The following is a 12,986-nucleotide window of genomic DNA, read 5'->3' on the forward strand; positions in this document are numbered from 1 at the left end:
CAGCTCCTCTACTGCCTCTGCCGGGCACATGGTGCCTCCGGGAACTCTCACCTGGGGCAGGACACAAGGGACCCCCAGAGCCCCAAGGAAGAGCCCCGGGCTGTGGGGGCGGGACCCAGGCACTGCCTGCCTCGTCCAGGAGCAGGGGCACCACAGCCAAACGCTGCAGAGTACTGATCCAGAGTGCTGATCCAGCCCAGCACCCATCGGCTCGGATTTCTGGCAGGCTACGTCCATGCTCGCAGACTGCGTCAGACGAGACGCTGTCTGTTCTCCTGCAGCTGGCACCATGTCAGCAGCGGCTCCGGACCGGCCGTCCTGGCAGTGACACGATGGCACTGCCTGCCCCGACCTGCACTGCGGGCTGGCTTGGTCTGAGTGGCCCCGGATCCGGGTGGGATGCAGAGCCCTGGTCCCCCTCACCGCGTGTGTCCCTTCCACAGGGACCCAGAACCAGAGTCAGCCCAGCATGGCCCAGCCCCAGCAGCGCACAGGCGCAACACAGCTGCCTTTATTCCAGAAAAGAGACGGGATAGAGCCGTTCTCAATGGAGCACTGCAACATGAGAAAATATCAGTGGGAACAAGGAGCCACCTGAGGGTTTGTTAAAGCCATCACCACGGAACAGAGGCCAAGCCCAGGCCATGCACAGCTGAGCACAGCTGGAGGATGTGGAACAGCACCGCGATCAGCAGTGGTACAGGGAGCTGGGACAGCAGCAAGGTCCGAGAGCATCCCTGCAGGGAATGCTGTGGCATCAGAAGGTGCCAGCAATGCCCCACTGCCTGCAGTGCTCTGGGAGCGCCCGGTGAGGCCAGAGCAGCCCCCCAGAGCTGTGCACCCCAAGCGTGGGAGCCGGAGGTGCTGCCAGCAGCCAGATCGGGTGCCCGTCGCCATCTGCAGTGGGGGGAAGCCATCCCGGGGGACAGAATTTGGTGAGCGAGAGCCCATCAGAAGGTGGCTACTGCTCAGACGCAGAGCTGCCATCCAAAGAGGCAAGTTCGGCTTCAAGGAACAAACGGACAGTAGGTGCCGTTGCCCGCCAGAGACCGAGGGGGAAAGTGCTCAGCAGCCTGAGGCTGGTCCGCCACTGGGGCCGAACGCGGCAAGGCCCCGGGCCTCGAAGGGAAGGGGATGGGCGGCCCCAGCCCCCATCAGCAGAGGCATGCCGGTTTCAGCGCCCACCGCGGGCTGAGGAACGGGAGCCGGAGCGCCGGGGCTGCACGGTCCACCCGAGGTGCCAACCTCGGGTGGGGGAACGCGCTCTACCGGGTCGGGTCGAGCCGAGCCCGGCCGGGCCGGGCGGGAAACGGAGAGAGCGGAGAGAACGGTGCGACCGCACCGACCACTGCAGCCCCGCTCCCAGCCCAGCCCCGCGGCCACTTCCGCCTTCCCGTCACGTGACCAGCGCAACCCGGCGCGACGCCGACGCTCAGGGCCCGGGCGCCGCTTCCTGACGCCATGACGCACGGTCTCACCACCGCCGACCCTTCCGCGGGGAAAGTAGTCCCCGGCGGGGCGCCGAGGCCTCTCCCCTCCCGCGGGGGGCGGGCGGGGCCGGAAGGCGCCTGAGGCGGCGGCCGGGGCGAGGAGTGTGTCTCCGCCACGGCGAGCGCTGCAGGCGGAGCAGGGGCTGGGCGGCGGTAAGTAGTCCCGGCGCGGGGCCAGCGCGGCCGTATCGCTGCGCGGCAAGAGGGCGGGGGGGCATGGCGGCCGCCGTGGTGCCGGCTCCGGCGGGGGCGTGGCGGGGCCGCGGCAGGCCGGGTGAGGGCGCGGGTCGGCGGGCGGGCGGCGGCGGCGAGACCCCCTTGCCCCGGCGTGGCGGCGTCTCCCCCGCCCCGGCGGCACCGGGGCCGCCCCGTCGTGTGCGCGCGCGCGGAGGCGGCGGGGGGGACCCCGCGGCAAGATGGCGGCCGAGCGCCGGGCGGGGCCGCGGGGCATGACGGGACCGGGGGCGCCAGGTGGCGCCGGGACCCCCGTGAGGGTTCTCGGGACCCCCGGGAATGGGCCCGCGGCGGCTCCGGGGCCCCGAGCCCGCCCAGCCCGGACCCCCTCGGTGGAGGGGGACAGCGGGAAGCGGGCGGCGGCCCTGACGGCGGCGGTCTTCCCGCAGGTCGAGCGTAGCGGGCCCCGGCAGGGCGGGCATGGAGGAAAATGCGGTGGAGAGCAGCAGCGACGCGACCCCGCAGGCGGCGCGGGAGGAGCCCACCGAAAGCGGGCTGGGCGTCGGGAGCTCGGAGGCCGTGTCAGCGGACAGCAGCGATGCCGCCGCGGGGTCCGGGCTCCTCTCCCGGGCCGATGACTCCGGCGTGGGGCAGAGCTCCGACAGCAGCGCGGCCTCCTTGGTAGGCGCTGGTGGGAAGGATGGGGTGGCAGGGAGGGCAGCCGTTGTTCTGCTTCCTGGGGGTTTCTGTAGACATTTCTGACGATCTGAGCTCTGCGGCCTCGGCAGACACTGTTATACCTCTGGTCCGGCGTCTGCTTGTCAGTCTGAGGAGCAGAACTCCCCTTCGTAGCAAGAGCAGCCCTGGAGGTCCAGGTTTTTGTCAGTACTAAAAGACTTGCTCTGATGCCTTTCCTGGGAGTTTTGCAGTGATACGCCTGGTCATTTGCATAAGCTGGTTGCCCCAAGGGCTTGGCCTGGCAAAGATGTTTCACCTGAGCTCTTCTGGACTCTTTTTATCTGCCAGGAAGAGGTCTCAGAAAGCAGCTCCAGCACAGATGCCATTCCAAGGATTTACCTGCCAGACTCGTCCTCTATTGCCCAATCCACCTTGGTCTCCAGCGTCTCCACTGTGAGCCAGTCCGTCATGGTGTCAGAGTCCCCACAAGTCCTGGTCCACTCCAGTGTCGTCACCGATGGAGCCACAGTTGTGTCAGACTCCACTGCATCCACCTCCTCAGACCTGGGTTCTGCCATTGACAAAATCATTGAGTCCACAATCGGGCCTGACATCATCCAGAGTGAGTGTGTGCTCCCATGTGGAGATGGCTTGGTGGGCTGGGGAGGGAGCTGTCACTGCACCAGACCTCAGGAGGTGGGGGAAATGTGGACATGGAATCATTACGGCTGGAAGAAACCTCTAAGGTCATTGAGTCCAACTAGTCAGCAGGGTTTTCTCTTCATGCCTTGCTGCAGTGACTGGAGGGTTTGGTGAGGAGCCTGTGTTGCTGGACAGCCTTCCTTCTGTCCAGCTGCTCCTTCAGGCCAGGGCAGGCTCCATCCCCAGAGCCAGACCCTCCTCACACCTTACGGCTTCTGTCTGAACTGTGAGAGCCCCAGGGAGCCCCAGTGACTGTACAGCCCCTGGATCTGGCAGTCACCACTCTGCTCTCCTCTCCCTGCCAGGCTGCATCGCCGTGACCAGCGCAGAGGATGGAAGGGCAGAGACCACGCAGTACCTCATTCTACAAGGCCCCGATGATGGTGAGGGAGCTCCCTGGGCTGTCCATGGTGGCCAGCTCTGCCTCTGAGCCTTGTGCCACTTGAGTGTGGCCTGGAGTGGGTGTCCCAGCTGCATCAGCCATGGTGCCTGTACCACAGTCCTGTTGGGAGCCTGTTCCTGAGCTTGTGTTCAGCCCTGTGCCCCTGTACGGATGCAGCCTTGGATGCAGGTGAGGGTCTGCCGCTTGGCTGAGCGGGTTTTGGCGTTTCAGGTGCCCCCATGGTGTCCCAGATGGCCACTTCTGCTCTAGCCAATAGCTTGGCGATAGAAGGTGTTGCTGATGGACCTACCTCCACGTGCCTTGACCAGCCCGGCCCTTCAGAGCCTTCTGAGCAGTTGGAAGTGCTGGAGCTGCCTGCACAGCCAGACCGAGCCCAAGAGGCAGATGGTGGGGAGGAGCTGGACCAGCCAGACTTGGAGACCCTGGAAGAGATGATGGAAGTGGTGGTGGTGCAGCAGTTCAAGTGCAAGATGTGTCAGTACAAGAGTGTCTCTAAGAAAACACTGATTAACCACATGAAAGAGCGTCACTTCCAGCCAGGTGTGTGCCAAGGGCTGAGGGAAATTCATCTCACTGCAGATAGGCTCTGCTCTCTCCAGGGGAGAAACAAGAGAGGAGCTGGAGCATAAGGGTCTGTTCTGGCACACAGTCTAGTAAAGAGCTTTCACCCTGTTCTCTGTGGCAGTGGGTTCAGCTCTGGCTTTGAAGAAAGGACGACCACGAAAGGTGGGAGCTGCTCCAAAGACTGAGGATGAGGTCCCAGAAGAAGAAGATGATGATATTATGGATGCTGGTGCTATTGATGATCCTGAAGGTAGGACTTGGCATCCCCACATCTTACGTAGCTTAGTCTTTTCCCAGTCTCTGATGTTTTGTGTCACTTGCCTGCAGAGGACAGTGACTACAACCCAGCTGAGGATGAGCCCCGGGGGCGACAGCCCAAGTACGGCCGCACTGTCCCCACATCCAGCGAGGAGAGGCCACGTCGACGCCCAGGGAGACCCCGCAAGCTGCTTCGTCTGGAGGATATGCCTCAGGACATGCTGGAAGGTGAGGGAGACAGGAGGCAGCACCCCCGTTCAGAGGTGGAGCAGGGAGTGGCACACAAGCTCCTGGAGCCGCAGCAGGAATCTGACGGAGCTGTGCTGTGTTCTGTGGAACAGGAGGGGAGGTGGAGCCCTTGGTGACGTCCCAAAGCACACCAAACCAGGAGCTGCATAACTCAGAAGCAGCCAGTTCCTCCAGCATGGAGAATGGGACTGGTGAGAGCCTGGCAGAGCCCAGTATCAGCCAGTCCGACTCAGAGAACAAGGACCCTTCCTCCAACACTGGTGCTGAGGAGGCAGATGTCATCCCCCGGCGGCGCGGGCGGCCCTCGCGCCGCTTCCTGGGCAAGAAATACCGCAAGTACATGGGGCACAGGTGAGGGGTGTGCTGGGCCCTCTGGCCTGTGCCCAGGGCTGGTCCAGCCCGTTTGCCACCGCAGCTCTGAGCCCTGTTCCCATTTCTGCAGGTATTACTACAAGTCCCCCAAGCCCCTGATGCGGCCCTACCTGTGTCGGATCTGTGGCTCGCGGTTCCTCACACACGATGACCTGCGCTTCCATGTCAACTCACACGAGGCCAATGACCCGCAGCTCTTCAAGTGTCTTCAGTGCAGCTACCGCTCCCGGCGCTGGTCCTCCCTCAAGGTGAGCTTCATCTGCCCTGCCCCGAACCTACAAGGTGCCTGGTAGCCCCTGGTTTCATGGCCCTGTTCTGCCTCTCACAGGAGCACATGTTCAACCATGTGGGCAGCAAGCCCTACAAGTGCGAGGAGTGCAATTATACCAGCGTGTACAAGAAGGATGTCATTCGGCACTCCACAGTGCACAGCCGGGACAGGTGAGGGCAGCACAGTCCTGGGGACTGAACAGCACTGACACTGTTCTTCCTGCCCTGGGAGGGTGGCCGTGACTGCCTCGTCCCCTGACCCTTTCCAAAATGGAGAGTTTTGGCGTCTAGGTATAAGGCAGCTTGGACTTAGGGTGTAGCTGACAGAAGGGGCTTTTCTTACTTATTTTTCAGGAAGAAGAGAGCTGATCCGGTGAGTTTGAATACTCTGTTGGCTTGAATCTCAGCACTGTTATATGGGAAGAGGCACATCTGGGTCTTCCACAAAACCTCGGTGCCTCGTTGAGGGCATTGTTCCTGGATCTCTTGAGGAAAGACAACCCAGGTCCTGCAGTGGGGAGAGGGTAAAGAAACTGGTGACCTCATCCGGGTGATCTCATCTTTATGCTCTCCATCCAGCCACCAAAGCTGAACTCCTTCCCGTGCCCCGTCTGCAACCGTGTCTACCCCATGCAGAAGAGGCTTACGCAGCACATGAAGACACACAGTACAGAGAAACCACACATGTGTGACAAGGTGAGGGGGACACAGCCTGGGGAGGGGCTGGCAGTGGGTGAGGCAGGGCAGGAGGTGAGCGCTGCTTTGCTTTCTTTCACCATAGTGCGGGAAGTCCTTTAAGAAGCGTTACACCTTCAAGATGCACCTGCTGACGCACATCCAGGCCATCGCCAACCGCAGGTAGGAGCCCAGCATGCCTAGGCAGAGCCCGTGTCCCACTCCCCTTCAGCAGGTGTGACAGGAGGCTTTGTCCTGGCAGGTTCAAGTGTGAGTTCTGTGACTATGTCTGCGAGGACAAGAAGGTGCTGCTCAACCATCAGCTGTCGCACATGAATGACAAGCCCTACAAGTGCAGTGTCTGCAAGTATTCCACCTTCCGGGAGGACTTCCTGGTCTCGCACATGGCAGTCAAGCACACAGGTGAGAGGAGCTGTTTGACCGATACCCTGCATCCCCCGTTCTCCCAGAGACAGTCAGAGTCTGCCTGCTCTCTCTGCCATCCCCTGGGGACCCTCTGCCTGACTCCCCCTCCCGGGCCCTGCAGGAGGGAAACCGTTCGCTTGCGAGTTCTGTCACTTCACCACCAAGCACAAGAAGAATCTGCGCCTGCACGTGCAGTGCCGCCACGCCGACTCCTTCGAGGAGTGGGCACAGAGGCACCCCGAGGAGCCGCCCTGCCGCCGCCGCCCCTTCTTCACCCTGCAGCAGATCGAGGAGCTGAAGCAGCAGCACAGCCAGGTGCAGGCGCCGGCTGAGCCAGAGGCCAGCCCACCGGTGAGTGCCGTGCCTGGCCCCAGCTCCTCCTGGTGCTCACTGCCCACTGTGCTGTCAGCTCCCTCTCTCACACAGGCACCTCTTGGCCCCATCACCTGCCACACGGTCCAGGCTGTCGCAGGTGCAGAGCCCTCTGTTCTCTCGCAGGGTTCCCTGGAAGGGGCCACCATCATCTATGAACAAGGTGAGTGAGCTCTTGGGAAGGGGGTGGGATGGGGAGGATATTAGTGAGCTCCTGCCTGACCCTCCCTATCCAACCCCCTAGATGTGGCTGGATCAGCAGAGCTGGCCACGCAGACGGCCCTGGATCTTCTGCTGAACATGAGTGCCCAGCGGGAGCTGGCCACCGGCTCACTGCAGGTGGGCAGGGTCAAGGGAAGCCAGGCCTGCTGGGGGCTGGCACAGGGAGGCTTCCCAGTCCTGTTTTGTTGCAGGGGTGTCTTGCAGAGCTTTGCCCCCTTGGCTGAGCTGCTGTATTGCACAGGTGGCAGTGGTGAAGCCAGATGACCCAGAAGAGACACCAGGCCCCTGTGAGCTGCAGACACAGGAGGAGGAGGCAAAGGTGGACTCCAAGGAACAGCAGCAAAAGTTGGTGATGCTGCACATGGCAGAGCCCGGGCAGACACTTGTGCAGGAGGCTTATGGGGAAGCAAGCCTGAGTGGCTCAGAGCTGCAGCAGATCACCATCCCCTTCAGCGGAACAGCAGAGTACAGCATCATCGCACCCATCAGTGAGGAGATCCAGGCTCCCACCACGCTGTACAGGTCAGCTGTATGGGAGGAGTGGGGAGGTGGAGGCACTTCTGGCCTCCAGTGAGGAGGCTTTAGTGGTGAGGAGGCAGATCCTCCCTGACCCTGTGCTCTCCAGCAGTGAGGAGGAGAGCCCTGTGGAGACCTCCCACGCAGTCGTGGTGAGTGGAGCTGTGATGACAGAGGAGGCTCTGAAGGACCATAGCAATCACTACATCATGTCATCTGGTGTCCCAGGGAGCCAGTTCCAGACCATGGAGGTAAGGATCTGAGCCTTCTCCCCATCCCGAGCAGCAGTGTGAGCAGGTGTGACTGGTGTTTCTCTTGCAGCCCCTCAGCGGGGATGCTGCCTTTTCCTCACCCGCGGAGGGCCAGGAGGCACAACCCGCCAGCGTCAAGTGGCCCCTGGTGCAGTGTGTCGCCAGGCAGCTCCAGAAGGACTCGTCTTTATCCCCAGCCTCCGAGGGGCAGGAAGTCTCATCCCCAAAGGTCAAGTGGCCTGCACTCCAAGGCATGGCCAAGAAGCTCACATGCAAGGTTTCCGCAGCCAAGAAGCTCTCATGCAAGATTTCCACAGCCAAAAAGTTTTCATGCAAGATTTGCACAGCCATGTTCACAGGGAGAGCAGAGATGGAGAGTCACAAGAGAGCCCACATTGGGCCCAGCACCTTCAAGTGTCCCGACTGTCCCTTCACTGCCACCCTCTGGCCAGAGGTCCGGGTAAGTTTCCTGGTGCAGAGCAGCCTTGGGAACAAGGGATTTGGAGAAACGGGGGTTTTTCACTGAGCACGTGTCCTCCTGCCCTAGAGCCACATGGTTCAACATGCCAACCTCCGGCCACACAAGTGCCCCCACTGCAGCTTCGCCTCCAAGAACAAGAAGGACCTGCGCAGGCACATGCTGACCCACACCAACGAGAAGCCCTTCGCCTGCCAGGTCTGTGGGCAGAGGTGAGTGATGCAGCTGGGCTGTTCCTCCTTTGGGAAATCCCACAGAGCTCTACAAGGCTCAGGAGGAGATAGAATCTTGGCAGAGCTTCCCCAAACCTTCCCGAGAATCCGCCCATTAGAGGGGACAGTGCTCTTGGCAATGGTTCCTGCTGCAGGTGGACCCAGCTTTGTCTCCAAGGACCCTCTGCATGGGAGGGTTCAGTCCCTGGGCACTGATGGGAACGTGCTGGGAGAGGGGACAGGCCATATTGTAGGATGTGCCTGTGCTGCCTGTAGCCTGCAGAGAGCACAGGGTCCTGTGCACACTCCACCTCACTCTGCCTCTCTGTAGGTTCAACCGTAATGGGCACCTCAAGTTCCACATGCAGCGTTTGCACAGCTCAGAGGGCAAAAGGCCAGGGCCAGCTGCTGCCCAGCAGACCATCATCCTGAACAGTGACGAGGACACCCTGGCCACCCTACACAGTAAGACATGTCCCTGGGACCAGGGCTGACCTGTGGGTGTCCTGCATCCGGAGCCCCATGTGGGATTCACCCAGCTTGTGGGTCAGGTGGGGCTGAAGGGCCAGGAGGATTCTGGTGGAGACAGAGACCAAGGGGCTGGGCACGGACAACTGCGTAGAATGAGGGGGCCTGTGTTCCCTCCAGGCAGATCCTGGTAGATCGGTGCATGTGGGAGCAGCTCACGCTGGAAGCAGAGTTCAGCATCTGACGTGGAGGGTGTTTTCTGCCCATAGTGGTTTAGTTCTGACCTTGTGTGAGCAGAGCCCAGAGACTACCCCGTGCTTTTCACTGGGCCAGGTGCCAGCCAGTGGCCACTGGGGAGCAGGGCCATTGGCAGCCCTGGCATGTCCCCAGCAGCATCCCCACCGGCTCTCTCTCTGTGTTGCAGCGGCTCTGCAGGCCGGCCAGGCCGTGCTGGCTCCCGAGCGGCTGCAGCAGGCTCTGGGGCAGGAGCACATCCTTGTCGCACAGGAACAGAGCGTCACCAGCCAGGTGAGTTGGGTCCCTCGGCCTCAACCTCCTGTCCTGTGTGGCCACTCCCCATACTGTGGGAGCCTCCTGGGGGGAATGTGGTCAGGCCCAGCCCCCCTGACCACACTGGGCACTTGCTGACATTGCAGGAGGAGGCAGCCTACATCCAGGAGATCACAACTGCTGATGGACAGACAGTACAGCACTTAGTGACTGCTGACAACCAGGTGAGGGGACATGGCCCATGGATGGGAGACTGCCCGGTGGGAAGAGCTGGCAGCAGTGGGGAGAGCAGGGCTCCGTAGAGAGAGACGAAGGCACTGGGGTGGTGACCTTTTTCTGGGTCTGAATTCCCATGTTTGCAGGTTCAGTACATTATTGCCCAGGAAGGCGTCCCGCACTTGCTTCCCCAAGAGTATGTTGTTGTCCCAGAGGGACATCACATCCAGGTGAGCTTCAGAGTGTCTGCTCCCATCACATGGTGGGTGGGGCTCATGGGCTGTCATGTGTGAGGCTGGGCTCCCTCCTGCTCCCTCTTGCTCAGTCTGTTTGGGTCACAGCATTGTTGGGGGCCTGGACACCCACAGACCCTGCCGCAGCCTCACTGTTTGTCACCAGGTACAGGACGGTCAGATTACCCACATCCAGTATGAGCAGGGCGGCCAGTTCCTCCCAGAGTCGCAGGTAAGGAGCCACGTGTGGTGGTGGGAACTGGAGGGTAGGCCCTGAGCCTGCAGTTGGAGAGGGATATGTGAAATAGAGGGAGCTCGTGGGCTGGTGCCTGAGTGCAGCAACCGTGGCTGGAGCAGCTCCAGGAGGAGCCCTCCCCTCAGGAATTCCCTGTTTTCCTCTCTGTAGATCCAGTACATGCCAGTGTCACCTGAGCAGCAGCTTATCACCCAGGCACAGCTGGAAGCAGCAGCACACTCAGCCGTCTCAGGTAGTAGCAGGGCCCTGTGCCAAAAGGGCCAGTCCTCCCAGGGTTTGGGGGTGCCAGTCTTGCCAGTGCTGTTGTTGCTGTTGGCAGGGAGCCATGCAGCAGCCCTTAGTGGGAGGGATGGAAAGACCAGGCTGGATCACTGTTTTGCTGCTAGTCATGGTGTCCAAGGGCAGACCTTTGCTGGTCCCAGCCTGTCAGTTCTGGAACAGGGTTAACTGGAGCCCCACATGGGCAGGGGGGCCTTTTGTCCCTTCCCCGGGGACAGGCGAGGAACATGGAGGGGAGCCCTGAGTAGCCACCAGCTCCCCCTGCCCTCGGTCCGAGGCAGCACTGACCCCCCTCCCCTGCAGCAGTGGCGGATGCGGCGATGGCCCAGGCACAGGGCGTCTTCACCACCGAGGCAGCAGCCGAGCAGATCCAGCAGCTGCAGCCGGGCATCCACTACGATGTCATCACGCTGTCGGACTAGCACCGGGCCAGGGCCGCACTGTGCTGGGCAGGCGGCCGCACCGGCAGCAGCCGCCCCAGCCAGCAGTTGCCTTATTGTGCCGGGGCTGCGAAGGACACGCCTGAGCCACGGCGGCACAGACACGACCACGAACACGCTGCCGCTGGGCCCCGCGCCCTGGGGGTCCTGCACATTCCCCCAGAGACTGCTGAGCAGCCACGGGGGCAGCCCTTGTGTGGACTGTCTCTTTGCCTGTTGCACTTGATGGTCTGAAATCCCTTTTCCTGAACGGTCTGTGTGGGCAGCCATGGATCACCATCTGCCCAGCACACGAGGATCCTGGGGAGGCTGTAGGGCTGGGCACAACTGTGTGATGCAATGTCAGAGGTGAGGTGTGTGCAGCCACAGCCACTGCTCCTGCAGCCATGGGGCCAGTGCTCCTAGTGTGCCAGCAGCCAGCCCTCCTGTGGCATCTCCAGCCTGCAGGCAGGCAGCAGCAGGGCTCTGGACTGGAGGAACCTGAGGACAAGGTGGAAGATGCTCTATTTTTCTTCTGAAGAGAGATGGACTCTCGTGTTGGTCCGTTGGTGGTTGTGGGAGGGGTTCAGCTGTGACATTCTCGAGCTTTGACTATGCTTACGAATAAAAAGGGATGGAGACCCGTGTGTGTGCCTGCCTGGGGGTCCAGACAGCAGGAGACAGGGATGGGATAGCCCAGCCTTCTCAGCCCAGGCCTGGGGCTGAGGCACAGGGGGCCTGGAGCCCAGCACTGCGCTGGGCCGGTCGCTGCTGGCAGATGCCCTGGGCTATCAACTGCCTCCCGCCCGAGTGACCTTGACTCCTGGGAAGTGAGCCGGGCAGCTGGGACAGCGGTGGGCTTGGTGCTGGAGTCATGAAATTAATCGAGTGGTAAACAGCCTAAATCCCGTGTAACTCTGTCCCGAGCCACACAGCGCCCTCCTGAGCGGCTTGTCTGGGCCTATTTACATGCGATTATAACAGCTAATCGCAGAGTTTTAGTTCTCTGCTCCTGCATTAAACTGATTATCCGCGGAGGGGAAAAAGGCTGGGAACCACCCTGGCTCGGTGAGAGCCTTTGTGACGCCTGAGCCCCGCGGCTGCGGGCCCGGGGCGGGGTGGTCTCTGCTGGGCTCTCCGTGCCCTCATGCAGGGTACGGCGTTGGCGCCGGGGCTGCTGTGGGACGTCCCCCCGACCACCAGAGAAGTGGGGTGTGGGTGGCCCCGCACCTCCCCACGGTTGGCTGCGGCTGACGTGGCTCTCCCAGCTGTGCTCTGTCCTGGCCGTAGCTCTGTCCCGCTGCCTTCGCACCAGCCCTGCCCGTGCCCGGTAGTGCTGGTGCGCGGCTGTGCCTGCCCGGCTGCGGCTCGGGCGGTGTCCAGCTGTGTCCGCCCGCTGTGCCGGCGGCTGGCCGTGGCCCTCCCTCTCCAGCTGTGCTGTGCAGGGTCAGGGTGCTTCGCGCAATCCGCAGGCGCTTTCCTAGATTACAGCCCCATTATCTAATCAAGCAGATCCACGGTGCTGATTAGGGCTGGGGCTGGAGGAGTCCCGTGGGGACAAGGTTATGGGGCCACTGCGGGGCCGTGGCCAGGTCTGGTCCCAAACAGCAGCACCAGTGTCCTGGCTGGCTTGAGGCTTTCGCACCTGTGGCTGTCCAGAGCACAAGACCAGCCCACGGTAGGATGGATGGGACCAGAGCTCTGGCTGCTGCATGTTGGGAGCTCCAGGTGCTGCTGGGGCTCTGGCCACGGGGTAGCGCAGGGGCTTGAGACCGCTGGGCACTGGCACCTCAGCCCTGGGACCTTCTGCTGTCCCCAGGGCCTGCAGGGATCCAGGGATGTGGCCGGGCTCATTAGCACCAGTGACCTTCGCCTTCCTGTCCTGGCCAGCGCTAAGCGGGTTTGTTACATATTTAATATCCTGAGAGCGTTATTAGTCGGTATTTAACGACGGATACAACCTGTGGGATAATCCCAGTCTTAGCAGGGAGGCGTGGCAGCAGGACCAGGCGGCTCAGGGGGTCGCGGCTCTCGGGGCCCCTTGCACAGCTGCCCACCACTGCCTTGCCCACCCTCTGCCCCCACTGTGCCAGCCACAGGAACCCCCCAGTGCCTGCAGGGATCCCCACTGTCCATGGGGCTGCAGGACCCTTCCTCTTCACCACTGCTGCCGGGAATCCAGTGGCAGGCATGGCAGTGCTGGGGCTTGGGTGAGGACCTGGCCAAGCCAGAGGAGGAGCAGCAAGGGTGGCTGTCCTCCCACCAGGCTATAGTTTTTCCACCAGTCCCTGGC

At 62.0% G+C, this 12,986-nt stretch overlaps 1 protein-coding gene across 9 annotated transcripts; it reads left to right on the forward strand.

Moving 5' to 3' along the window:
• Positions 1 to 1,625: 1,625 nt before the first annotated feature.
• ZNF335 (zinc finger protein 335) lies at positions 1,626 to 11,334 on the forward strand. 9 transcript variants are annotated; one of them, XM_048321923.1, is made up of 28 exons: positions 1,626 to 1,643; positions 2,114 to 2,345; positions 2,691 to 2,964; positions 3,350 to 3,427; positions 3,658 to 3,987; positions 4,133 to 4,261; positions 4,339 to 4,497; positions 4,611 to 4,869; positions 4,961 to 5,138; positions 5,219 to 5,331; positions 5,515 to 5,533; positions 5,740 to 5,856; positions 5,942 to 6,018; positions 6,098 to 6,258; positions 6,383 to 6,612; positions 6,688 to 6,796; positions 6,878 to 6,972; positions 7,097 to 7,377; positions 7,481 to 7,622; positions 7,693 to 8,082; positions 8,170 to 8,312; positions 8,644 to 8,777; positions 9,205 to 9,308; positions 9,437 to 9,514; positions 9,653 to 9,736; positions 9,906 to 9,971; positions 10,146 to 10,227; positions 10,578 to 11,334. In XM_048321923.1, the coding sequence occupies exons 2-28, from the start codon at positions 2,145 to 2,147 to the stop codon at positions 10,694 to 10,696; spliced, it is 4,152 nt and encodes a 1,383-aa protein (XP_048177880.1). In that variant the 5' UTR covers positions 1,626 to 1,643; positions 2,114 to 2,144; the 3' UTR covers positions 10,697 to 11,334. The 9 variants fall into 9 exon arrangements, with proteins under 9 accessions (XP_048177880.1, XP_048177879.1, XP_048177888.1 ...); XM_048321922.1 differs by lacking the exon at positions 1,626 to 1,643 and adding an exon at positions 1,750 to 1,764; XM_048321926.1 differs by lacking the exon at positions 1,626 to 1,643 and having other exon boundaries at positions 1,951 to 2,345; positions 10,581 to 11,334.
• The last annotated feature ends 1,652 nt before the right edge of the window (positions 11,335 to 12,986 follow it).

Source organism: Corvus hawaiiensis, chromosome 17, assembly GCF_020740725.1.
Source record: "Corvus hawaiiensis isolate bCorHaw1 chromosome 17, bCorHaw1.pri.cur, whole genome shotgun sequence".
Classification (NCBI taxonomy): domain Eukaryota; kingdom Metazoa; phylum Chordata; class Aves; order Passeriformes; family Corvidae; genus Corvus; species Corvus hawaiiensis.